At 40.8% G+C, this 27,500-nt stretch overlaps 2 protein-coding genes across 2 annotated transcripts in view; both read right to left on the bottom strand.

Moving 5' to 3' along the window:
• Positions 1 to 12,879, bottom strand: part of LOC123519484 — a 13,474-nt gene extending 595 nt beyond the window's left edge. Inside the window, 11 exon segments of the mRNA XM_045280830.1 lie at positions 1 to 2,538; positions 3,181 to 3,558; positions 3,561 to 4,147; positions 4,702 to 4,791; positions 4,794 to 4,924; positions 5,429 to 5,872; positions 7,731 to 7,857; positions 8,757 to 8,940; positions 9,966 to 10,383; positions 11,518 to 11,635; positions 12,565 to 12,879. The exon segment at positions 1 to 2,538 is cut by the window's left edge and continues 595 nt beyond it. Of these exon segments, the coding sequence (XP_045136765.1) occupies positions 2,515 to 2,538; positions 3,181 to 3,558; positions 3,561 to 4,147; positions 4,702 to 4,791; positions 4,794 to 4,924; positions 5,429 to 5,872; positions 7,731 to 7,857; positions 8,757 to 8,940; positions 9,966 to 10,383; positions 11,518 to 11,635; positions 12,565 to 12,598 (2,535 nt within the window). The 5' untranslated portion in view covers positions 12,599 to 12,879 and the 3' untranslated portion in view covers positions 1 to 2,514.
• Positions 12,880 to 16,889: 4,010 nt separating this feature from the next.
• The window catches only part of LOC123520091 (rhophilin-2-A-like), a 32,530-nt gene continuing 21,919 nt past the window's right edge, over positions 16,890 to 27,500 (bottom strand). Inside the window, 13 exon segments of the mRNA XM_045281985.1 lie at positions 16,890 to 17,211; positions 17,719 to 17,880; positions 18,413 to 18,639; positions 18,767 to 18,796; positions 18,799 to 18,960; positions 19,564 to 19,831; positions 20,134 to 20,247; positions 20,708 to 20,966; positions 21,618 to 21,746; positions 22,569 to 22,642; positions 22,983 to 23,058; positions 23,459 to 23,587; positions 27,468 to 27,500. The exon segment at positions 27,468 to 27,500 is cut by the window's right edge and continues 83 nt beyond it. Coding sequence (XP_045137920.1) covers positions 16,975 to 17,211; positions 17,719 to 17,880; positions 18,413 to 18,639; positions 18,767 to 18,796; positions 18,799 to 18,960; positions 19,564 to 19,831; positions 20,134 to 20,247; positions 20,708 to 20,966; positions 21,618 to 21,746; positions 22,569 to 22,642; positions 22,983 to 23,058; positions 23,459 to 23,587; positions 27,468 to 27,500 — 1,900 coding nt within the window. The 3' untranslated portion in view covers positions 16,890 to 16,974.

The following is a 27,500-nucleotide window of genomic DNA, read 5'->3' as shown; positions in this document are numbered from 1 at the left end:
CAGTTCACCAAGTCACAACCTCACCAAGTCTCCAGGTCTCCCAAGTCACAAGGTCTCCAAGCTCTCCCTGTCACTAAGCCTGTCAGAAACAGTGAGCCAGCAGGAACCAAGCCTTGCCAAGTCCTTCAGCCACAGACTCTCCGATCACCAGTCAAAAGGTTAGGAACAAATAAAAGTAATAATAATGCTTTGTTGAATAAAAGTAGATTATAAAATGGTGCTAACCCCTTCAGTACCATGACACATTTCCATATTCATTCTGGTGACTACTTGGTGACTTCATACAGGATTAAAATAGTGAAGACTGGCCATTAATCTTCAGACCTCCATATACTGTTCCTAATGTCAATAAAATGGTCTAATGGTACACAAAATTAATGGTAAAAATGTGTCCCAGTACTGAAGGGGTTTAGAATAGTGAAGACTGTGGCCATTAATCTTCAGACCTCCACAGACCCTTGCAAATGTCAATAAAATGGTCTAATGGTACACAAACTCATGGTAAAAATGTGTCCCAGTACTGAAGGGTTTGAAAGCGTCACAGTCCATGCCATGATGAAAATAATAATTAAGCATTTTGTTGAGTAAAAATAAATTGAATTATAAAAACGTCACAGTCCGTCAAAGAAAGAAGTAAAAAGAACGAGCAGGTGTTAAGGTCGTGTTAGTGAGATTAATGTACTCTAAGGAAGGGATTAAAGGTCGTGTTAGTGAGATTAATGTACTCTAAGGAAGGGAGGTGTCTCGGGAAACTGTCTAAATATTTTACTAGCTAAGGGAAAAGGATAGAAAAAAATTAGTTCATAGAGGAGAGGGATGGAAAAATATTTAAGTGTCCATAGAGGAAAAAGATAGAACAAAATGATAAGTGTCCATAGAGAAGGATAGAAAAAAAGTGTCCATAGATATAATAACTTTCTCTAAATATTTTCCTAGCTAAGAAAAAAAAATGTATACAGAAATAGAATACCTGTCTAAATATAAACCTAGCTAAGAGAGGATAGAAAAATAGTGTATATACATAGAAAAATAACTAAATATCTTTCTAACTATGAGAGAAAGCTAAAAACAATAATGAAGTGTACACAGGTAACTAATAACTGTCTAAATACTTCCCTACCCCTGTCCCTTAGCTAGCGTCCATTAGAGACACTGAGAAAATTAAGTAACACACATCGAGACTTCATTGAAAAAAAAAACCATTAATGCACTCACAGAAATATGGAAACTGTTAAGAGGAGGTGAGAGAAGAGTACAAATCCATTAATATTAGTGTACAAAACCATTAATGTACTCACAGAAATATCAAAACTGTTCCTTAATTAACTGAAGGAGGAGCTCACAAAATATTCAACTCACAAAGATATAATAACTCCATAAAAACTCTCCCTTTAATAACTAGAACTAATGGAGGTGGTCGGAAAATAGTTAATGCACAGATACCATTAGAACTAAGAGAGGAGATGAAATAATGTACAGAAATATAATAAAAGCTGTCTATAATAACTCTTAAGGGAGGCGGTGGGAGGGAAGTGGTTGGAAAATAGTTATGTAAATAGTTATGTACAGAGATACCATTACAACTAAGAGAGGGGGTCAAATAATGTACAGAAATATCATAAAAGCTGTCTAAAATAACTCTTAAGGGAGGAGGTTGGAAAATATTTAATGCACATAGGTAAATAACTGGCCATAACTTCATAATCTCGTAACAAGCAGACTTCAATGCTAAGTGGCGCTGCAAAATCCTTCACTTCTCTTCACTTTTTGGGTGTCTTGACTTAGATCCAGTTCGTATAAAATTTGAATCCGTCTTACTCTAAAAATTTCTTGTTCGTATAAAATTATGAATCCGTCTTCTTCTAAAAGTTAACTTGATATTTTTTTATTGATTTTAGAGGCACAAGTTAACCTGATTTGAGATGACTAGTGACGAGAGACTGATTTTTTAGACGATTTGACCTGACCTGACCTGACCCTTGACCTCACACATGAAGACAAGTTTGGAATCTTTGAAGGACAATTTCACTTGACTTGACCTTCTGAGAAACTTAACGATATTATTTAATTTTAGAATATTAATTAACATGACATGACCTATTAATGCAGAGAAACACCTTGATCTCACTGACAGACAACTTGACCTCAATGATACATAAATTTTGAATCCAAGTTGATGTTTTTAAGTCATTCATTTGTGACGACCTCATCAATGCAGAGACACTGATTTTAAAGGTACAGTTGACCTGACCTGACCTGACCTGACCTGACCAGTGAAGGGTTTGCTGGCGTGAGATTACCAAAGCAAGTGTCTGATTGAATAGTAACACAAATGTATCCTTCCGCAGAACACAGGACAGTGGCGACAGTGGTGGTGGTGGTGGTTGGAGGAGGAGGAAGGAGTGGTCGTGTGGCAGGATCCAATAGTCACCGGTGGTAGTAGTAGAAATAAAAAAATAAAATAAAATAAAATAAAATAAATAAAGTAGTAGTAGTAGTAGTAGGTGGGTTCCCTCAGCACACGGTGTCCTCCCTCACCTGTAATGAAGAACAATTAATAACACTTGGACTGCAATGAACAACACTCTCTCTCTCTCTCTCTCTCTCTCTCTCTCTCTCTCTCTCTCTCTCTCTCTCTCTCTCTCTCTCTCACCCACAGGGACCCACAGTATGTCCCCCCCACAGTATGTTGACAAACCCACAGTCACTCACCACACCCCCTCACCAATAATTAACCCTCTCCCCTGAATACACTCTCTCTCTCTCTCTCTCTCTCTCTCTCTCTCTCTCTCTCTCTCTCTCTCTCTCAATAAAGATACATAACAATCTAACAAGCCAAATTTTGTCATCCAATGCGTGGAAGCAGAAAGGCTGTCAATACAAAATAAATAAATGAATGAGTGAATAAAATGAGTGAATGAATGAGTAAAGGTGAAGGTGACACACACACACATGAGGATAATGAGTAAGAGGTGAGTACGAGGCCCAAATAAACACTTAAACTTGTACAATAAACAATGAAAGGAACAGAGGTGAATAAATTTGATGACAGAATAACTGAAAGATGAAGATAATGTGAGAGAGAGAGAGAAAAGACAGGAAAACACAGAGAAGAGAGAGAGAAAAGAAAAAAAGACAGGAAAACAGAGAAGAGAGAGCAACCCCCCCCCCAAATCTCACCTTTTCACATCCACTGTAATCCTTCAACTCAATCTCCGAGTCAAGGATAAAAGTATCTGGCGACGTCCTGAGGTACAGAGGAACGGCGTCGCCATGCTTGTGTTTTCGCCATACTGAGTTAAGGGCCTCCTCCAAACTGGTGCCCCACGGATGCCCAGCGTTGCCACAGTCACTCTCGGGGTCGGAAAATTCGGAACACTCGCTGCCATGTCGACCAAAATTCACATAACAGCCGGAATCCCACGTGTCGCCAAATTGCCGCTTTTTGTCGCCATCCTGAGTTTCAACGTCGCCATATTGAAGTCTTTTGTCGCCATTCTGTCTTTCAAGATCGCCATACTGAAGTTTTTTATCCCCATGGTCGCCAAATTCAAACTTCATGTCACCTTCCTGACTTCCCAGGTCACCATATTGAATTTTTTGTCGCCATGGTCGCCATTCAGACTTCCAAGGTCACTAAAATGAAGGTTATCACTCTGAAGGTCACAGTTTAGATCCTTTGAGTGCCTTCGTGGTGCCTGTGAGTGGTGCCTGAGAGTGCCATGTGACCTGTGCCATTCCTGGTCAAACCTATGGCACTTTTCACCACCCACACACTCCTGGTATCCCACAGGACGTCTCAGTGTATCCTTTATGCCTCTCCTGGTGCCAAAGGACTCGTACATAGAAATATCTGACACATTGGCAAACTGGTGACTTCTGGTGTGTCTTGTGTCCTCTGTGCTCCTCTTCATGTGTCCTGTGGGTGCTGTGTCTCTTGCTGTGTCATTTATAAAGCCACACACTTCCTCATATGTGTCAGTGTGTGTGTGTGTGTCAGTCAGTGTGTCGTCCAGCTCTGTGTCGGTGGTGATGGTGGTGGTGTCCAGTGGTGGTGCGTCGCTGGTGTTGCTGTTGGTGTTGGTGTCGCCATCGTCGTCCAGCTGGCAGATGATGTCGTTCAGGGGCACAAACACCTCGCCTTCGTCTGTGGGGAGTGGTGTGTGTTACTGGTGTTTTGTGGTGTTTAGTGAAGTTTTGTGGTGTTACTGGTGTTTTGTGGTGTTATGGATGTTTTGTGGTTGTTTGTGGTGTTACTGGTGTTTTGTGGTGTTAAGTAGTGAGGTGGTGTTACTGGTGGTGGTTGGTGGTGTTTTGTGGTGAGGTGGTGTTAGTGGTTGTTATTGGTGTTTGTGGTGTTTGTGGTGGTGGAGGTGTTTGTGGTTGTTAGTGGTGTTTTGTGGTGCTACTGGTGTTGTGGTGTTGGTGGTGTTAGTGGTGGTTGTTGGTGGTGTTTAGTGGTGAGGTGATGTTAGTCGTGGTGAGGTGGTGTTAGTGGTGTGGTAAATAAATAAAAGACAAGTAAAGAAATATATCAACAAAAATGTGAAGGAACTCAATAAACAAATACAGATAAACAAGATGAACAACAACACTCAAACAAAAACAACTTTATATAACAAAGATAAACAATAAAATGATAAAAACTCTCTTAAATAAACAAACAAACAAACAACAACAAACAGTTTCCCCAGCACTCACCAGGGGGCCAGAGTTGCAGCGTCACCCCCAGAGGACTTGCCAGGCCCCCTCTCACCCCTCCCCTGGGCTGCCCTGTGTGTCGGGGGGCATGGGTGGAAGCAGGGGTGCCACGGGGCCGTCACTGCCTCTCACTTGGTTCTTGCGGTGGCCAAAGTAGATAACAGTGCCAACGCGTTGCCCCCTCACCAAGACAGTACTGCCCGGGGGGAGCAGCGACCCCTCACTGAAAAATTAGGTTATGTTAGGTTATGTTATTATTATTATTTTATTTTTATTTTATTTATTTATTTTTTTTTTTTTCAAGGGTAGGTTAGGTTAGGTTAAGTTAGATTGTCTCCTTTTTTCCTTTTTTTTTTTTTTTTTCATGGTTAGATTTTTTTTTTTTATTTCTATTTTCATTTCTTTATTTCTTTAGGTTAGGTTAGCATTCCACAAACCTTACCATTCCCTAAATTATTATTCTCTCCAACCTCTGCCATAACCCCTTCCTCCTCATATTTTTCTCTCCAATCTCTCCCATAAACCCCTTTCTCTCCATATTTAGTCTCCAATCTCTCAATAACCCCTCTTTCTCTCCATATTTTTCTCTCCAATCCCTCCATAACATCCCTTTCCTGCAATCTCTCCCATTCCTTCCCATTTCTATCCCCAATCCCTCCATACACCACTTCCCCACCCCCCACCCACTACTCCACCCCCCTTCTGACCCCAATACAGTGCCACTTACTCTGTCACAACTTCATAAGGGATGTTTTCAGGGTTGGCCGAGAGCTGCAAGCACACCACACACTCACAGCCAGCCAGGGGGTGGGGGCACACCACCTGTAGGGGAGAAAGGGGAGGGATCAGAATAGAGCAGGGAGGGGGCCACACACCACCTGTAGGGGAGGAGGAAGGGGGACAGTATATGGATAGAAATAGGAGAGGGAAATTGAAGAGGGAAAGAGTGGACAGAAAAATAAGAAAAGAGAAGGAGTGGAAGAGGGAAGAATGAAAGGGAAGAGGGAGGAGGAGGAAGGAGAAAGCGGTCAAAATAGAAGAGGATGGTAGTAATAGGTAGAAACATGAGTAAAAATTGAAGGAAAGAGAGTAAATAGGAAAAGCAAGAGTAGAGATGTGTGGGGGTACAAGAGAAGGAGGACTCGGAATAGAAGGAACAACACAAAAAAACCTTCAAAACCTGTGTCACTTCAACTAGAGCCTTTGGAGGTGTAGAAATGTTGTTAATCTGTCACTAAAACTATTAAAACACCCTTAAAAACCCACGTCACTTCAACTAGAGCCTTTGGAGGTGTAGAAATGTTGTTAATCTGTCACTAAAACTATTAAAACACCCTTAAAAACCCACGTCACTTCAACTAGAGCCTTTGGAGGTGTAGAAATGTTGTTAATCTGTCACTAAAACTATTAAAACACCCTTAAAAACCCACGTCACTTCAACTAGAGCCTTTGGAGGTGTAGAAATGTTGTTAATCTGTCACTAAAACTATTAAAACACCCTTAAAAACCCACGTCACTTCAACTAGAGCCTTTGGAGGTGTAGAAATGTTGTTAATCTGTCACTAGAACCACAAAACACCCTTAAAACCCACGTCACTTCAACTAGAGCCTTTGGAGTGTAGAAATGTTGTTAATCTGTCACTAGAACCATTAAAACACCCTTCAAAACCTGCGTCACTTCAACTAGAGCCTTTGGAGTGTAGAAATGGCGTTAATCTGTCACTAGAACCACAAAAAAAAAATTAAAACCCGCGTCAATTCAACTAGAGCCTTTGGAGTGTAGAAATGTTGTTAATCTGTCATTACAACCACAAAACACCCTTAAAAACCCACGTCACTTCAACTAGAGCCTTTGGAGGTGTAGAAATGTTGTTAATCTGTCACTAAAACTATTAAAACACCCTTAAAAACCCACGTCACTTCAACTAGAGCCTTTGGAGGTGTAGAAATGTTAATCTGTCATTAGAACCACAAAAACACCCTTAAAAACCTGTGTCATTTCAACTAGAGCCTTTGGAGTGTAGAAATGTTGTTAATCTGTCACTAGAACCATTAAAACACCCTTCAAAACCTGAGTCACTTCAACTAGAGCCTTTGGAGTGTAGAAATGTTGATAATCTGTCACTAGAACCACAAAAACACCCTCAAAAACTGTCCTTCAACTAGATAACAGAAGTGACTGGTGACAATACAAAACTTTAAAATGAAGTTGGATAATTTTTTGGATAACAGAGATATAACCAGAGAAACACAATTAGCTACACACACACAAGGACAAAAGCCATGTCATGGAAATGGGAAAGAGAGAAAGACGACCTGTGGGAATCTATAAGATGGGAGATGGAGTAGAACTAGAAAAAGTCAAAAAGGAAAAGGACTTGGGAGTGACAATGGAAGAAAACAATCAACCAGTAAGCCATATTGATAGAATTTTCAGAGAGACATATAATTTGCTAAGGAATATTGGATTAGCATTTCACTACATGGACAAAGAAATGATGAAGAAATTGATAAGTACTATAATAAGACCCAGATTGGAATATGCAGGAGTAGTGTGGACCCCCCATAAAAAGAAACACATAAGGAAGTTGGAGAGACTACAAAAAATGGCTACAAGAATGGTTCCAGAATTTGAAGGGATGACATATGAGGAGAGACTAAAGGCTATGGATCTACCAACCCTGGAACAGAGAAGAGAGAGAGAGAGAGGGATCTGATACAAGTTTATAAATTGATCAACGGAATGGATCAAGTGGATAATGAGAAACTGATCCTGAGAGAAGAATATGACATTAGAAGCACAAGATCGCATAGTAAGAAACTGAGGAAAGGAAAATGTCTGAGAGATGTTAAAAAATATAGTTTCCCGCCAAGATGTGTTGAGACGTGGAACAGTTTGAGTGAGGAAGTGGTGTCACCAACGAGTGTGCAGAGCTTTAAAGAAAAATTGGATAAGTGTAGATATGGAGACGGGGCCACACCAGCGTAAAGCCCAGGCCATGGAAAACTACAACTAGGTAAACACACACACACACACCATGTCCTCAAATTCCTCCTGCTGGTGGTGGTGGTGGTGATGGTGGTGGTGGTGGTGTGTGGTGTCCTCCTGCAGCACACTGGTCAACTTCTGTGCCAGCAACTTCACAGCATCACTCTCTGCCAAGGTAAAGGTTCCAATAATGCTGCTGAGGTGAGGGATGTTAAGCGAAGAGAATTAAGTTAGGTTAGTAATTCTGTTTGTGTTTGGTTTATGCTGTGTTTGGTTAATGCTGTGTTTGGTTAATGGTGTGTGTGGTTAATTCTATGTTTGGTTAATGCTGTTTGTATGTTTGAAATGAAAGAAATAAAGGATAAGAATGACATTTTATTAATTCTGTGTTTGGTTAATTCTACGTTTGGTTAATGCTGTTTGTACGTTTGTAATGAGAGAAGGAAAGAATGAGGATGATGGTATATTAGTAATTCCGTGTTTGTGTTTGGTTAATTCCGCGTTTGGTTAATTCTGCGTTTGGCTAATTCTGCGTTTGGTTAATTCTGTGTGTACGTTTGAAATGAAAAAAACAAAAACTAAGAATGACGTTTTTATCAATTCTACGTCTGTGTTTGGTCAATTCCGCGTTTGGTTAATTCTGTTTGGTTAATTCTGTTTAATTAATGCTCTGTGTACGTTTGAAATGAAAGAAACAAAAGCTAAGAATGACGTTTTTATCAATTCTATGTCTGTGTTTGGTCAATTCCGTGTCTGCGCTTGTTTACGTTTGAAATGAAAGAAATCATTTAAATAAACAATAAAAAAAAATAAATAATAATAACTATCTTCTTTTTATTTCCTTGTCACAAATCGCCAATAAATGAAAAAATCCGATGAAAAACAAAAAGAAAACACAAATAATCGATAAATAACAATAAATAACAAAAAACACCACAAACAAGTAAGAAAAAATAAATAAATAAATAAACACATAAATAATAAAGATAGATAAATGAATTAGGAAAAAAAAAAAAAAAAAAAAAAAAAAAACATACAAAAACACTCAATTTATCTTATTACTAACCCTTATTGTTGTTAGTGGTGGTGGTGGTGGTGGTGGTGGTGGTGGTGGTGGTGGTGGTGGTGGTAGGCATTGGGTACACCTCTGCCACTGTCACAATACAAGATTTGCTACTGGTGGTGCTGGTGGTGGTGTGTTGCTCCAAACTGGTGTTGCTTCCCTCAATGCCCACTGTTGCCGACCTCCCCTGCAACACAACACCAATCACAGTCAACACCACATATGCTGGTTTTGAAAGGGTGTTTTTGTGGTTCTAGTGACAGATTGGCAAGATTTCTACACTCCAAAGGCTCTAGTTAAAGTGACACAGGTTTTTAAGAGTGTTTTTGTGGTTCTAGTGACAGATTGGCAAGATTTCTACACTCCAAAGGCTCTAGTTAAAGTGACACAGGTTTTTAAGAGTGTTTTTGTGGTTCTAGTGACAGATTGGCAAGATTTCTACACTTCAAAGGCTCTAGTTGAAGTGACATGGGTTTTTAAGAGTGTTTTTGTGGTTCTAGTGACAGATTGGCAAGATTTCTACACTCCAAAGGCTCTAGTTAAAGTGACATGGGTTTTTAAGGGTGTTTTTGTGGTTCTAGTGACAGATTGGCAAGATTTCTACACTTCAAAGGCTCTAATTGAAGTGACATGGGTTTTAAGAGTGTTTTTGTGGTTCTAGTGACAGATTGGCAAGATTTCTACACTTCAAAGGCTCTAATTGAAGTGACGCAGGTTTTTAAGAGTGTTTTTGTGGTTCTAGTGACAGATTGGCAAGATTTCTACACTCCAAAGGCTCTAATTGAAGTGACATGGGTTTTTAAGAGTGTTTTTGTGGTTCTAGTGACAGATTGGCAAGATTTCTACACTTCAAAGGCTCTAGTTGAAGTGACATGGGTTTTAAGAGTGTTTTTGTGGTTCTAGTGACAGATTGGCAAGATTTCTACACTTCAAAGGCTCTAATTGAAGTGACGCAGGTTTTTAAGAGTGTTTTTGTGGTTCTAGTGACAGATTGGCAAGATTTCTACACTCCAAAGGCTCTAGTTAAAGTGACATGGGTTTTTAAGGGTGTTTTTGTGGTTCTAGTGACAGATTGGCAAGATTTCTACACTTCAAAGGCTCTAGTTGAAGTGACAGATTTTTAAGGGTGTTTTTAAGGCTCTAGTGACAGATTAACAAACATTTCTACATTACTGACAGGAGAAACAGAAACAAACAGACACACAGACAGACACCCACCGTTCTCCCAGCAGGGGGTGAGTGCCGCCTCACCCTGCGCAGACTAATACTACTGTACTTCCTCCTGACAAAGGGTGCCAGGGGAGGGCCGCAGGGGTTCAGGTTCCCCGTGGAGGCCCTGGTGTGGCCCCGCAGGAAGGTGGCACCACTCCCTGGGTCGCTGGCCTTCCTCGGTGCTGCCCCTGGGCCCCCACAAGGCCTTAGGGACCCCGCCAGGAAGTGTGGGGGTGCTGATCCACATCTCTGTGACGAGGGGGACTCCGGCAGGCTGTCTGAGGTGGACTGGCTGGCGGCACTCACGGCACTGATGGCACTGACACACTCCTGGCACTGGCTGGCAGCACTGTCCTCCGAGGTGAGTCTTTCCAGGGCCTTCAGTCTTTCCTCAAGCTCCTTCACTTGTTGCTGCAGCCTGGTGAACAGAGAGTACTGGTGAGTGTGAGTGTGTGTGTGTGTGTGTGTGTGTGTGTGTGTGTGTGTGTGTGTGTGTGTGTGTGTGTGTGTGTGTGTGTGTGTGTGTGTGTGTGTGTGTGTGTCATAGGAGACACAAGTTTGGGGGACGGGGGAGGACATGGAGAAGGGGAGGGCTGCAGATCTGGTCATAATAAGGACAGAAGGTGTTCACAAAGCTAAGGTCATGAAGGTCAAAGTGTGTGTGTGTGTGTGTGTGTGTGTGTGTGTGTGTGTGTGTGTGTGTGTGTGTGTGTGTGTGTGTGTGTGTTGTTAATTAGGAGGGTAAATATTTACAAGAGGTCCTTTGCTTGTCCAGTGTGGCCGTTTGTCTCCTTACACTTTTTGAGGACATGCGAAATTTGGTCTTTTTTGATACACTCGACCAACTAAACAAGGAGTTCTCAATCTGGGGGTTCACAAACACCCTTCTAACCTTGTGCAACCTTAAAAAAAAATAAATAATAATAAAAAATAAATAAAACCCCTCAAAAAGGAAAAACTAACCAAACCAAACCTAAATTGAACCTAAATAAAATAAATAAATGAAATAACCTTATCTAACCTAAAAAATAAATAAATAAAAAAATAAATATTCAAACCTAACCTAACCTAACTTAACCTAACATCACCTAACCTAACCTAACTTAACCTAACCTCACCTCCATTTCTGGTACACTGTGTTGATTCTCCAGCAGGTTTGAAGCCATTAGTTCGTTGATTTTGGCTAATTCCTAACCTAACCTAACTACTTTTAAGGGAACCAACACTCAAGTAGGCCTTTTTTCTTTAATATTTTCTTGCCCTTGACTGGTTTCCTTCCTCCATTAAAAAGAAAAAATAAACACACACACACACACACACACACACACACACACACACACAATTAATAGTACACTGACACACACACACACATACATAGACACACATAAACGCACATAACTAGCTTACCAAACACACACACACACAATTAATAGTACACTGACACACACACACACATACATAGACAGACATAAATGCACATAACTAGCTTACACACACACACACACACACACACACACACACACACACACACACACACACACACACACCTCACCTTAAGTTCTTCCTGATGATGTGGGCGACGCTGGCACAGAGAGTGACCACCCCACGCTTGGCACTGGCACCCACCACCGCCACCGCCGCCGCCACCGCCTCCTCCCTCTCATCCATGTCTGAAATAGTGTGGTGTTGTAGTGGCAGGGGTGGTGGCAGGGGGGGATTGTGGCTTTTAGTAGTGGCAAGATAGTGTGTTTTTAGTGGTGGCAGGGCTGGCAGGGGGGGATTAAGCTTTTTTATTGGTGGCAGGGTAAATAGTGTGTTTTAGTGGTGGCAGGGGTGGCAGGGGGAATTAAGTTCTTTTTTTGTGGTGGCAGGGTAAATAGTGTGTTTTTAGTGGTAGCAGGGGGAATCAAGTTTTTTTTTGTGTGGTGGCAGGGTAAATAATGTGTTTTTAGTGGTGGCAGGGGGGGAATTAAGTTTTTTTTTTTGTGGTGGCAGGGTAAATAGTGTGTTTTTAGTGGTGGCAGGGGTAGCAGGGGAATCAAGTTTTTTTTTGGTGTGGTGGCAGGGTAAATAATGTGTTTTTAGTGGTGGCAGGGGGAATTAAGTTTCTTTGTGGTGACAGGGTAAATAGTGATTGTTAGTGGTGGCAGGGGAGAATTATTATCATTTTTTTTTGTGTGGTGACAGGGTATGAGGGATACTGTGGTGTTTGTGGTGGCAGGGAGAATATCAAGTTTTTTTGTGGTGGCAGGGGTGGCAGAGGAGAAACAATCATCATTTTTTTTATGGCAGGGGGGTATATTGTGGTGTTTGTGGCGGTAGGGGGGAATATCAAGGCTTTTTGTGGTGGCAGGGGGGTGTGGCAGATATTGTGGTGGTTGTGGTGGTAGGAAGGGGGGTACTGTGGTGTTTGTGGTGGCAGGGAGGGGAACATTGTGGTTTTTGTGGTGGCAGAGGTATTTTGATATGGTGGTAGGGGTGACTCACTCTCTCTCTCTCTCTCTCTCACACACACACACACACACACACACAAACACCAAAACACACAAAACGAAACTCAAGACTACAAAACCAACACCTTTATATTTTACCTCCTCACCTTTAATTAGCGGCTCACACACCTGTTCCTCCATCTTCTCCTTAATGACAGGTGCCTCCCTCATCACCACCACGCCATGCCACACCACAACACCAATAATAAGGCGACAAAACACCAAAAACTCTTTCCTCCTCTCAATAGCCCACTGTCTGGTTCCCTCAAGGCCGCCATATTAAGCCCTTCTTGTTTCTCTAAGCCAATCAGAACGCGCCATTTTCTTCCTCTTCCTTTATTCTGATTGGTTCCTTTTTTCTCTCTAAATCTCCCGAAATATTATGTTTTTCTTACCCTTTTCTTCTTACTAGTCAATAAGAATGTTCTATTATCGCTCTCTCTTATCTTTATCATTCATTTTGCTGTTTATCTCGTCACTCAGCTGTTTTTTATGATTATTTTGTTAGTTTTCGCGTATCTTTATATTTTTTTTCTATTTTAGCCAATCAGAATGCAGTATTCCATTGATTCTGACAATATGAGCAGTTTATTTAGTTATTTCTTCCATCTATCTGTCATTTTTGTTGTCTATCTCATAATTCAGTTGTTTCTTTGGTCATTTAATTAAATAGGTTATTTTATATATTTTAACCAATCAGAATGCAATATTTCGTTGATTCTGGCAATATGAGCATTTTATCTAACTATTTCTTCTATTTATCTGTCATTTTTTTTTTTGTCTATCTCATTTTTATTCTTTTTTAGGTCATTTAATCAACTAGGTCACGTATATCTGGTTCTTTTTATCTATTTTAGCCAATCAGAATCCATTAATTTATTTAGTTTATTCTGACAATATGAGCATTTTATCTATTTCTTCTTCTATCTGTCATTTTTGTTGTATGTTTCATGTTTTTTTATAGGTCATTTAATTAGCTAGGTCACGTATCTCAGTCTCTCAGCTGGCTAATCAGAATGTCTTACTTCACTGATAATATTGTGTTATCGTTGGCTATTAATTATTCTCTCTGTGTGCAAATTCTACTCTATCTCTGTTTAAGTCATTACAAACATTTTTCTCATTTTTCGTTTTCTCTCTCTCTCTCTCTCTCTCTCTCTCTCTCTCTCTCTCTCATTTCTTTATTCTATAGTCAAAGTTTAATTGTCTCTACCCTTAACCCCTTCAGTTCTGGGACGCATTTTTACCAAGAGTTTGTGTACCATTAGACCATTTTTTTGACATTAGGAAGGGTCTATGGAGGTTAGAAGATTAATGGCCACAGTCTTCACTATTTTAATCCCCTACACGAGTTTCTGAATCTGTACAAAATCACCAAATAGTCACCAGGATTAATATGGAGTGTGATTAGACCGTTTTATTGACATTAGGAAGGGTCTATGGAGGTCAGAAGATTAATGGTCACAGTCTTCACTATTTTAATCCCCCACATGAGTTTCTAAAGCTGTACAGTCACCAAATTGTCACCAGAATGAATATGGAAGCGCATCATGCTACTGAAGGGTTAAAATACAACTGTGTGCGATAATACACACATTCTATCTGTCTCTATTTTTATCCTCCACTTTTTATCTTTTATTTTAACTTTCTAATCTGCTTGGTATACTTTCCGGTTATCTCAGGAATTATTATCTGCATTACTATCTCACCAGTCTTATAAGCGGAAAATATGTTAGTCTAGCATTAAAATATTCGCTTATTTTTCCTCGTATTTTCATTCCTTGTTACTTTTTTTTTTTACCTTATTTCTTTTTTATTTAGATTTTTTATTCACGCCATCATAAAAAAAATGCATTACCTGTAATTGAGTAAACTAGGCAGGTGTTATGTTAATTAAAAGCACAGGTATTGCTAGCCAGGTGTAGCAACGTCAATTAAATGAAATAAATAAATAAATAAATAAGCAAATAAGTCACCTATAGCTGTGTTACCTGTTGCTAATTAATTAAGCTAGGCAGGTGTTACTTCAATTAATATCTCAGGTGTAGCTACATCAATTAATGAAGTAAATAAATAAATAAATAAACACTGGACATTACCTGGCTATTTGTGTTACCTGGAGCTAATTAATGGAGGCAGCCAGGTGTTATGTAAGTTGCTGTCACCTGGTCACCTGTTCACCTGTCAGGCTTATGCAACGGTGCCAAGGAAGAATTATCTCACACACTCGAGAGCAACAAACAATCTGAAACTCCTCCTGGTCGATTCTGTGTGTGTGTGTTATTGTTGCTATTGTTGTTGTTGTTATTATTATTATTATTTGTAGTAGTAGTAGTATAGTAGTAGTAGTAGTAGTAGTAGTAGTAGTAGTAGTAGTAGCAGCCTAGTAGTACGTAATATATCTATTTGTGTGTGAGAGAGAGAGAGAGAGAGAGAGAGAGAGAGAGAGAGAGAGAGAGAGGCTGCACTAAACACCGAATTAAAGGTTTATCAAAATTAAACAAGATTTATCAACACTTAAAATATATATTTGCATACACTGCTTGTCAATAATAATGATAATAATAATAATAAAAATAATAATAATAATAATAAAAATAATGAAAAAAATAATAAAATAAATAATAATAATAATAATAATAATAATAATAATATGGCAACAATTCTGGTGTTTATATATATAATGGTTGAAACTCTGATATATTTACACTAAGCTTAGTAACACTTGAACCTCTCTCTCTCTCTCTCTCTCTCTCTCTCTCCAGTGTCTGTAGATCAAAATGGTCGTCATCTTTCTTTTATCATTATTTCTTTCACTTCATTCATCAATTCCATTTTTTTTTACTTTTATTTTCTTTTATCTTCTTTTGCACCATTCATCACCATTAACACCATTTGGTTATGTTTCAACACCATTCAACAACATTTTTATAAGTTTTGCACAAAGAACACCACTCAGCATAACATATTTTTATCTTCAACACCATTCAACATCATTTCTCTATATTTCAACACCATTTCTCTATATTTCAACACCATTAACACCACTCAACATCATTTTTACAACTCTTAACACCATTTCTTTCCATTTCAACAACATTAATATCATTTATAGCAATTTCAACACCATTTCTATAGGTTTTGCACCATTAACACCATTCAACACCATTATTTTAACTCTCAACACCATTTCTTTCCATTTCAACACCATTAATATCATTTCTAGCAATTTCAACATCATTTCTATAAGTTTTGCACCATTAAACACCATTATTTTAACTCTCAACACCATTTCTTTCCATTTCAACACCATTAACATAATTTCTAGCAATATTCATCACCATTTCTATAAGTTGCACCATAAAACACCATTTTCTTTACGTTTCAACACCACTAACACATTTCTAGCATTTTCAACACCTTTCCTGTAGCATTTCAACACCACAAGGCAGCAACACCACCTCCTCTATTACACACACACACACACACACACACTAATATACAAGAGGACAAAATAATATATGGAATTTTTTTTATATTCTTTTCTTAAACTTCAATTACCAATAGATGAAAATTTGTCCTATGTATACCTAATATATACATACATACAGACAGACAGACACACTTAATAAACAAGTATACAAGAGGTCTGGAGGGGTGAAACACACATACACACACACACACACATGAGGTTACCATACATAAAGAGTGTGTGTGTGTGTGTGTGTGTGTGTGTGTGTGTGTGTGTGTGTGTGTGTGTGTGTGTGTGTGTGTGTGTGTGTGTGTGTGTTTTATCTACAGTTTGGTATACGTATGGGGTAAATATGTATGGTTATGTATAGTTTGAGCACAGCAATACAGGGATGGGTGGAAGATACATACATACATACAGAAATACATACATACATACATACATACGTACATAATACTGCTTTTTTTATACATGGGGTGAGCAAAGATGTATAATGTGAGAGAGAAAGAAAGAGAGAGAGAAAAAAAAAAGAGAGAGAGGAATGGCTGATTGTCTCTCTCTCTCTCTCTATCTCTCTCTCTTTCTTTCGCTATGTACAAAAATATATATAAAAGTTGAGAGTTGTTTTTATTTTCTCTCTCTCTCTCTCTCTCTCTCTCTCTCTAATTTCTTGTCTAGTGTAATAAACAAACAAATTAATAAAAATCGAGAGAAAGTGAGAAAAATATGTGAATTCTCTCTCTCTATCTCACACACACTCCCTCCCTCTCTCTCTATTCCTACCCCACAAAATTGCATTATTACTCCAAACACTACCTTTACCCCCCCCCCCTCTCTCTCTCTCTCTTACTCTTACTCTTCCTTACCCTCTCTCTCTCTCTCTCTCCTTCCCTCACACTCCCTCTTCCTATAACTTCTCCTCTCTCTCTCTCTCTCTCTCTCTCTCTCTCTCTCTCTCTCTCTCCATCACATACAACCCCTTCTCTTCATCTCCCTGTTACTCTTCTCCTCCCTCTCTCCCTCCCCCCCTTCTCTCTTTCTCTCCCTACCTCAAGATGACATTATCCAACATTGAATCCGATTTATATTTATCGCGGGACGTCGTTCTCTTAAAGGGATTCCAGCTGTTGTGTTTGTCCTTTGCCGAGAGAGTTGACCCACTGACGGACCCATAATGACTGCCACTAGTGCTGCTGTTGCTACTGTTGCTGCTGCTGCTGCTGCTCACCCCACTGCTGCTGCTGGTGGTGGAGTGAGGTGAGATGTCCTTCAGGCTCTTACTCTGTCGGGCGAGAGGTTTGTGAGAGGTTTATGAGAGTAAGGTTGGTATTTTCTAACATTCTTGCGTTTCACTTCTGCTATTTCAAGAGGGTTTATTTAAATTGATGTGAGTTTTTTTTAAGGTGTTTTTGTGTTTCTTGAGGCAGAGTGACAAGATTTCTGCATTATTAACTGGAGAAACACTCTTGAAAACCCCGCTAGTCATCTCAGTGGCTTCGGAAAATAGTCGGAGTGAGAGAACAAAGCGTTTTTAAGGAGAACACACCAAAAACACAACACACCAAAACACACATATATATCACATCACAAACCAAAACACACACTAAAACACACAAAAACATCAAAACACACTAAAAATACACCCAAACACACTGAAACATACACAAACATACTAGAAAACACACACACACACACCAAAACACACCAAAACACCCCAAAACACACACACAAACACACAAAAACCACCAAAACCACCCCACACACACACACACACACCAAAAACACACACCTTGGGCAACTTATAATACGTCTTGTCGCACGGGGTGACCAGCGTGAGGGAGAGAGAGTTGCCAGCCTCCCTGATGAGTTCCACCACTTCATCATGAGGCAACCACTTCACGTCCCGACTTCCAATACACACCACCAGGTCCCCCTCACTCATGCCAGCTCTCTGTAAAGTTGTAGGGGTTAAATTGAGGGTGTTTTCAAGGTGTTTTGGGCTGTTTTGAGGTGTTGTGGGGTGTTTTGGGCTGTTTTGAGGTGTTGTGGGGTGTTTTGAGGGTGTTTTGAGGGTGTTTTGGGGATATTTTGGGTGTTTTGAGGTGTTTTTGGGGTGTTTTGGGGTAATTTGGTGTTTTGGGAATGTTTTTGGGTGTTTTAAGGATGTTTTGAGTGTTTTTGGGGATGTTTTGAGGTTTTGGGGTGGTTGGGGATATTTTTTGGGTGTTTTGGGGTGCTTTGGGTATTTTGGGGTGCTTTTGGTGTTTTAAGGGTGTTTAAGGGTGTTTTAGGGTGTGTTTGAGGGTGTTATGGGCTGTTTTGGAGTATTTTGGGGTGTGTGGGTAATTTAGGAGGGTGTGTGGTGTTTTGGGAGTATGTATAGTGTTTTGAGAGAGTGTTTGGGTGTTTTAGAAGTCATTTAGAAATGTATCTACTTATAAAATAAACAAATAAATGAACACACACACACACACAAACAATACCTCTGCCAGGCTATTCCGGTCCACCCCAGCAATGACAACAGGTGCGTCCCCCCTCACAGAGAATCCAAATCCTTGAGTGGGGGTCCTGTTGAGGGTGATGGGGCGGGGTGCAGACCACTGGTGCTTGGCGGAGAAGACTGCCACGGGTCCCAGCAGCCTGAAGATGTCCTCCACGCGGTGCTGAGAGAAGTCCGGGGAGCTGAGGGAGAGCTGGAACTTGGTGGCCGCTGTTGGGAGAGGGAGAGAGTGAGAGGGAGACAAGAGAGAGAGAGAGAGACAGAGAAACAGAGAGACAGAGACAGAGAACCCTCCCTCCCCCCTCAAAAAAAAGACCTCCTAACACCCCCCACTTACGAGCAACAGGCGGGGGGTCGAGAACGTGTGTAAGTCCTCCTCATCTTCATAGAGGTCGAGGAGGTGGACAGCTGACTCGTGTCCAAACCTCAGCACATCAGCCAGTACGGACTTCCTCTTCAAGTCTCGACACATCCTCTGCTGCCTCAGGGCCTCCTCGTGAAGTAACACCGACTCACGGCAATGAGCCAGACCTGTGGGGGTGTTGGAGGTGTTAGGAAGGTGCTGGATGGTGTTAGATGGTGTTAGGAAGGTGTTTGAGGGTGTTAGGGAGGTGTTGGATGGTGGTAGAGGGTGTTGGAAAGGTGTCAGAGGGTGTTAAGAAGGTGTTTGATTGTGTTAGGGGTGTTAAGGAGGTGTTGGATAGTGTTAAGGGTGTTAGGAAGGTGTTGGATGGTGTTAGGAATAGTTAATAGGTATTTTGATGTTAGAAATAGTTAGATGGAAGGAATAGTGAGGAGGCATTAGAAAGTATTAGGGGAGTGTTTGACATGTATTAGGGGGTCTGGCACACACACACATGCACACAGAGGCACACACACACACACGCACGCACCAGAAAAAAAAAAAACTTTAAAACATCTCACAACACCCGAAAACACCCTTAAACACCCAAAAACATTCTTAAACACCTTAAAACACACTTAAACACCCCAAAACACCCTTAAACACCCCAAAAACACTTCTATACACCACCAAAACACACTTAAACACCCCCAAAAACTTAAAACACCTCAAAAACACACTTAAACACCCCAAAAACACTTCTATACACCACCAAAACACCTGACACTCACCCAGGACGACCCTCTCTTGATAATTCCCCGGCACAGTGATCTCCAGAGTGGTGGTGTTGGTGGCAGGGAGGTGGACATACTGAAGGGCCTCCCGCACCCTCTGACTCAGCTGCTCCTCGTCCTTCTCCCCGACAGGAAGTGTGAGGAGGGACTCAGCCATGTGGTAGTGGGAACAGCCCCGGTAGTATTCCACCTTTATCCGCACCATGCTCACCCAAGACGCTGGTACAAAATCTTTCACCTGCGCTTCCGATATTGTCTTGAACACCTGCAGGAGGGGGGAGAGGGGTGAGTGATGCCCTAAACAGCTCCCAAACAGCTTTCTAAACCCTCCCACAGCCTCAAACAGCCGTAAACAGCCCCCACAGCCCCAAACAGCTCACAAACAGCCTTCTAAACCCTCCCACAGCCCCAAACAGCCCCCCCCACAGCCCCAAACAGCTCACAAACAGCCTTCTAAACCTTCCCACAGCCCCAGACAGCTGTAAACAGCCCCAAACAGCTTCCAAACAGCCTTCTAAACCCTCCCACAGCCCCAAACAGCCATAAACATCCCCCACAGCACCTTACCTGTGAGTACTCTTCAGCCACCTGTGCAGCCTCCTGTGCCAGCTCCACCACAGTTTCCAGGTCCTCACTGTGCCCCAAGAACGCCTTCTCATGCAGACACTCCCTCGCCTGAGCCTGCGGAGGTGGTGGTGGTGGTGGTGAGTGATGGTAGTGGTGATGGTAGTGGTGGTTAGGTTGGTGGTGAGTGGAAGGGACTAATGGTGATGATGATGATGATGGTGGTGGTGGTGGTGGTTAATGAAGCCTTTTCCTATATTTTCAAGCCTTTTTTCTATATCAATAAAGGCTTTTCTACACTTCAAGTCTTTTTTCTATACCAATCAAGCCTTTTTCCTACATTGTAAGCCTTTTTCCCCACATTCCTAAGCCTTTCCTATATTTCAAAGCCTTTTCTGCATTTATAAGCCTGTTTCCTTCCATTTAAAGTCTTTTCCCAACACACACACACACACACACACACTTTCCCAAACACACTCAAAATGTCCCCTTTCCTTCACTAACTTAACTTAACTTAACCTAACCTAACCTAACCCAACCCCTCCCCACACACACACACACACACACAAACACTTACTAGCATGAGATGAATCAGCATATCAAGGATTTCTGGGCCGAGATCCTTGGAAGGGGCGTTAGTGAAAGTGTCATGGAGGTAGCGAAACATCCCGGCCGCCCTCAGGAAGTTGTTGGCAGCTGCGTCGAGTCCTGCGGCTGAGGTGCGGTCGTGTCTAGCCCCCAGCTGCGTGTACAGGGCCCCGAGGTTGAACAGTAAGCAGGCCTTCTCAAATGCTACTGTGCGCTGACAACTTGGCGTGCCTGTCAGTGAGTCGTACCTGGAATAGGGTGTGTTTTTTAGTGGGTGTTTGGGTGTGTGGGTGTGTTTTTTTGGGGGGAGGGGATTTTGGGGTGTTTTTGTGGGTTTGAGGTGAGTTTGGGGGTGTTTGTGAGTGTTTGAGGTGAGTTTGGGTGTGTTTTTGAGTGTTTGGGGTGAGTTTGGGTGTGTTTGTGAGTGTTTGAGGTGAGTTTGGGTGTGTTTGTGAGTGTTTGGGGTGAGTTTGGGTGTGTTTTGAGTGTTTGGGGTGAGTTTGGGTGTGTTTGTGAGTGTTTGGAGTGAGTTTGGTGTGTTTGTGAGTGTTTTGGGTGAGTTTGGATGTGTTTTTGAGTGTTTGGAGTGAGTTTGGGTGTGTTTTTGAGTGTTTGGAGTGAGTTTGGGTGTGTTTTTGAGTGTTTGGAGTGAGTTTGGGTGTGTTTGTGAGCGTTTGGAGTGGGTTTGGGTGTGTTTGTGAGTGTTTGGGGTGAGTTTGTGAATGTTTGAGGTGTTTAGGTGTGTTTGTAACTAACTAACTAACTAACTAACTAACTAACTAACTAACTAACTAACTAACTGACAAACCAACCAAACTAAACTTCACCTAACCTAACCTAACCTAACCTAACCTCACTAAAACAAACACACACACACACACACACACACACACACGTACCACTCAAAATAGATCCCAAGTGACCTGTCGGGGGGGAAGAACCTGCGATCAATGAAGTACAATTGGTTGAAGTACTCCAGCAGAAGGGCTACACCTGACTCATCCCTCTCTGGCGTCCTCATTGCCTGTAGAAGAGGAGGAGGAGGAGGTGAAAGAGTAGGATTAATGGCCTAGGGATATTCAAGGGTATTTTAGGGTGTTTTTACTGTTTCTAGGGTGTTTTTCTGTGTTTCTAGGGTGATTTTTCTGTGTTTTAGGGAAGGAATTTATGGATTAGGGGATAAAGTGTTTCTAGGGTAATTTTTGTGTTTCTAGGGTGATTTTGGTGTTTTAGGGTAAAAAATAGGTAATGAAAAAAGAAAGTGATGGAAAAATTGGTGATGAAAAATAGTGATGAAAAAAATAGATGGAAAAAGTGATGAACGAAAATAGGTGATGAAAAAATTGTGATGTAAAAATAAGTGATGAAAAAAATTGATGATGAAAAAGTGATGAGAAAAATAGATAAAAAAAAAGTGGTGAACGAAAATAGGTGATGAAAAAAGAAAGTGATGAAAAAAAGGTTATGAAAAAAGTGATGGAAGAAATAGGTGATGAAAAAAAGTAATGAAAAAATAAATGGAAAAAAAGTAATGAAAAAAATTGGTGATGAAAAAAGTGATGGAAAAAATTGGTGATGAAAAAAATTGGTGATGAAAAAAGTGATGGAAGAAATTGGTGACGAAAAAAGTAATGGAAAAAATAAATGGAAAAAAAAGTAATGAAAAAAAATAAATAAAAAAAAGTGATGGAAAAAAAATAGAAGAAAAAATAAATGACGAAAAACAAGAAAAAAAAAAAAAAAAAAAAAAGCTGAACGAAATGAAGTAACTAAAACAACAACAACAACAACAACAACAAGAATGGAGTGTGTCGGGTGAGGAGGGTGGGGTGGGGTGCCAGTACTCACAGCGCAGTTCCATGAATTCCGTGATCGCCTCGTCGTATTTGTCAGGATCCTCGCTGTAGTGCTCCAAGATAAAGTCCTGCAAAGAAAACGGGACAGAGAAAATGGGTCACAGGGTCACAGAAAATGGGTCTTTGGTTGATAATTTTTTTTATGTACTGCAAAGAAAATGGATCGTAGAAAATGGGACTCTTGGTTGTAAACTGATTATTTTTTACGTCCTCCAAAGAAAATGGATCGTAGAAAATGGGACTCTTGGTTGTAAATTTTTAGATAATAATAATAATAATGATAATAATAATAATAATAATAAAAATACAAAAAAAATAATAACAGTAATAATAATAGTAATAATAATAATAATAATAATAAACAACAACAACAACAACAACAATAATAATAATAATAATAATAATTACCTTGAACGGCTCCCTGAAGTTGATTTCCTTAGTTTCTTTTAGGCCTAAGGGAATCATCGGGATGCTGCCTTTAGACCTAGGAGGAGGAGGAGGAGGAGGAGGAGGAGGAGGAGGAGGAGGAGGAGGAGGAAGATAATATTAATGTCATATTCATAATCAAATAATAAAAAGATATGTAAAAAGAAAAGAGAATTAAACGTCTCTCTCTCTCTCTCTCTCTCTCTCTCTCTCTCTCTCTCTCTCTCTCTCTCTCTCTCTCTCTCAATTTTTCACATTAAAACTAAAAAAAACAATCTCTCTCTCTCTCTCTCAATTTTTCACCCTAAAACACACACACACAAAAAAAAAAAGAAAAAAAAGGGAATCTCTCTCTCTCTCTCGTTCAATTTTCCACACTAAAACACAAAAACACGTGCTCTCTCTCTCTCTCTCTCTCTCTCTCTCTCTCTCTCTCTCTCTCTGTGTGTGTGCCTTACCCCTTGCCTTGGTACACTTCGACAGAGCTGTTTAACTCTGCCAGCTGTTCCTTGAGGAGCTGCAAGTTGCTATTGACAAACTGTAGTTCCAAAGACACCTGTTCCTTCATCCTCTTGTTGTGTGTGGCGCTGGGAGGGAGAGGGAAGACAGACAAGGGGATTAGATGCTTACTGGCTAGATTCAGAGTGTTTGGAAAGTGTTTTAAAGGAATTTGAGCTGTTTTGAATGGGATTAGAAGGCCACATATTACATTAAAGGGGTTCTGAAGGGTTAAAACTTTATTGAAGGGGTTTACAGATGTTAGAAGTGTTTTAAAGGAATTTGAGCTGTTTTGAATGGGATTAGAAGGTAACATATTACATTAAAGGGGTTCTGAAGGGGTTAAAACTTTATTGAAGGGGGTTTACAGATGTTAGAAGTGTTTTAAAGGAATTTGAGCTGTTTTGAATGGGATTAGGAGGTCACATATTACATTAAAGGGGTTCTGAAGGGGTTAAAACTTTATTGAAGGGGGTTTACAGATGTTAGAAGTGTTTTAAAGGAATTTGAGCTGTTTTGAATGGGATTAGGAGGTCACATATTACATTAAAGGGGTTCTGAAGGGGTTAAAACTTTATTCAAAGGGTTTACAGATGTTAGAAGTGTTTTAAAGGAATTTGAGCTGTTTTGAATGGGATTAGGAGGTCACATATTACATTAAAGGGGTTCTGAAGGGGTTAAAACTTTATTCAAGGGGGTTACAGATGTTAGAAGTGTTTTAAAGGAATTTGAGCTGCTTTGAATAGGATTAGGAGGTCACATATTACATTAGAGAGGTTCTTAAGGGGTTAAAATTTTATCGAAGGGGTTTACATGTGTTATAAAAGGGTTACAGGTGTTATGAAGGGGAGTTAAGTTAGATATGGGGTGTTTAGAAGGGATCAAAGGTTTATTAAAGGTGTTACAGGTTTTTAAAAGGGGATTACAGGTAAGTTAAGTTAGATTAGAGAGGTTTTGAAGGGGTTGGCGGTTTAAAGGGGTAAAGAAGGAGAGCTGGATTCATCAAAAGCCTTACTGGGTAGATTTATAGTGTTTGGAAGGGGGATTAGAGGTTCACTGAAGGGGTTACAGGTATTTTAAAAGGGGTTACAGGTGTTATGAAGGGGATTAAATTTAAAAGTTAGATTTGGGGTGTTGGGAAGGGGTTAGATGTTCATTAAAGGGATTACAGGTTTCTTAAGGGGATTAGAATCAAGTTAAGTTAAATCAGAGGTGTTATGAAGGGATTATACGTGTTATGAAGGGGGATTAGAGGTATATTAAGACAGATTACAAGGATTTTTGAAGGGGATTATAATAGAGATGTTTTGAAGGGAATTCGATCCATTTTGAAGGGGTTAAAGGTGTTTTGAAGGGATTAGAGATGAGGGAAGTTAGACTGGAGGGAAAACAACAACAACATTAGTAACTGTCTCATTATACTTTCTATACATTTAAAGCAAAACTTATTATTATGTTTAGTAGTGCAGAAATAATGGTCTCTCTCTCTCTCTCTCTCTCTCTCTCTCTCTCTCTCTCTCTCTCTCTCTCTCTCTCCGGGTTGGGTGCGGCCGTAATGTGTGTGTGTGTGTGTGTGTGTGTGTGTGTGTGTGTGTGTGTGTGTGTGTGTGTGTGTGTGTGTGTGTGTGTGTGTGTGTGTGTGTGTAGTACCCGCATATTTAGGAAAACTATGCCAAGATCATCTCTCTCTCTCTCTCTCTCTCTCTCTCTCTCTCTCTCTCTCTAAGTTCTTTCATTCTTTCTTCCTTCGATCAGACAGACAGACAGACAGACACACACACAAAAAAAAAAAATAAATAAATAAAAATAATTAATTAACAAATAAAACTAGATGCCCTTGTTCCATTTTCTATCAATTTTGACCTTAGGAGGAGGAGGAGGAGGAGGAGGAGGAGGAGGAGGAGGAGGAGGAGGAGGAGGAGGAGGAGGAGGAGGAGGAGGAGGAGGAGGAGGGTACAGATCAAGCAATAGAAGAAGAGGACATGGAGAAGAGGAACAGGTTGCAAGAGGAGGAGGAGGAGGAGGAGGAGGAGGAGGAGGAGGAGGAGGAGGAGGAGGACAGGTGAGATGAGGTGAGGGAAAAAAAACAGTCCCCTGGTAAGTTTTTTTTTCCTCCTCCTCCTCCTCCTCCTCCTCCTCCTCCTCCTCCTCCTCCTCCTCCTCCTCCTCCTCCTCCTCCTTATCATTCCATCATTGCGCATTAAGAGAAGAGTACTAAAGTGGTCTGCGCAACCTTGAGACGTGCGTAGAGAGAGAGAGAGAGAGAGAGAGAGAGAGAGAGAGAGAGAGAGAGAGAGAGAGAGAGAGAGTATACAGGTAATGAAACTATATTAACTTCAAACTCATATTCTCTCTCTCTCTCTCTCTCTCTCTCTACATACATACATACTTTTGACCTTGAAGTTTTATCTTACCTCCTCCTCCTCCTCCTCCTCCTCCCCAAAACCACAACACAGAATCCTCCTCTTCCTCCTCCTCCTCCTCCTCCTCCTTCAAATCGTCCTCCTCGACCTCTTCTTTTTATATTTTTCTTCTTCTTCCTTCTCCTCCTCCTCCTTCCTCCTCAGACGTCAAAACACAGCACCTCTCTCTCTCTCTCTCTCTCTCTCTCTCTCAGTAATAATTATGAATGAATGAAAAGAACAAGTAAACGGAGGGGAGGAGGAGGAGGAGGAGGAGGAGGAGGAGGAGGAGGAGGAGGAGGAGGAGGAGGAGGAGGAGGAGGAGGAGGGACATGAAGAAGAAAAAGAGGGTATCGAGACACACACACACACACACACACACACACACACACACAACACACACACACACACACACACACACACACACACAACAACAACAACAACAGGAAATAAAAACAAAAGCAAAGAAGAATTAAAACAGAAAAAAACAGGTAAAACGAGAGAGAGAGAGAGAGAGAGAGAGAGAGAGAGAGAGAGAGAGAGAGAGAGAGAGAGAGAACGACAATGGAATGCTGTTGTTGTGGGTCGAGAGGAGGAGGAGGAGGAGGAAATGATGGTGATGGTAGCAACACTGCAGAGAGAGAGAGAGAGAGAGAGAGAGAGAGAGAGAGAGAGAGAGAGAGAGAGAGAGAGAGAGAGAGAAGGAAAAAGGTGAGGAAAAATATATCATGGAAGGGTGGAGGAAGGACAAAAAATAGGGAGGAGGAGGAGGAGGAGGAGGAGGAGGAGGAGGAGGAGGAGGAGGAGGAGGAGGAGGAGGAGGAGGGTCACACTTTCCTTCACCATACAAACTGGATCTCTTTCCTCCTCCTCCTCCTCCTCCTATATTTGTTTCCCTATCTATATAAACTCAACACATACTCATAAAGGTCAGTTAGTCAGGTAGATCACTAATGAAGGTCAGGTACAACACTAATCAAGGTTAGGTAAGGTCAGGTACAACATTAATTAAGGTCAGGTAGATCACTAATTAAGGTCAGGTATATCAATAACGAAAATGAGATAAGGTTAGATTAGGTTCAACAGTAATAAAGGTCAGGTAAGGTTCCACACATACTCATAAAGGCGAGGTAAGGTCAGATACACCACTAATTAAGGACAGGTAAGGTTCCACACTTACTTATAAAGGCGAGGTAAGGTCAGGTAGATCAGTAATTAAGGCCAGGTAAGGTTGCACACTCATAAAGGTCAGGTAAGGTTCTACACTCATAAAGGTCAGTTAGATCAGTAATTAAGGTCACGTAAGGTTCTACACTCATAAAGGTCAGTAAGGTTCTACACTCATAAAGGTCAGCTAAGGTTCTACACTCATAAAGGTCAGTTAGATCAGTAAGGTCACGTAAGGTTCTACACTTATAAAGGTCAGGTAAGGTTCTACACTCATAAAGCTCAGGTAAGGTTCTACACTCAAGAGTCAGATAGATTAGTAATTAAGGTCAGGTAAGGTTCTACACTCATAAAGGTCAGGTAGATCAGTAGTTAAGGTGCGATAAGGTGGTACACTTACTTATAAAGGTTTTCAGCGCCGGTTCTAAGCATG

This window comes from Portunus trituberculatus, chromosome 7 (genome assembly GCF_017591435.1).
Source record: "Portunus trituberculatus isolate SZX2019 chromosome 7, ASM1759143v1, whole genome shotgun sequence".
NCBI lineage: Eukaryota > Metazoa > Arthropoda > Malacostraca > Decapoda > Portunidae > Portunus > Portunus trituberculatus.
Note: the sequence above shows the minus strand (reverse complement) of the source record. Positions and strands in the feature narration are given on the sequence as shown.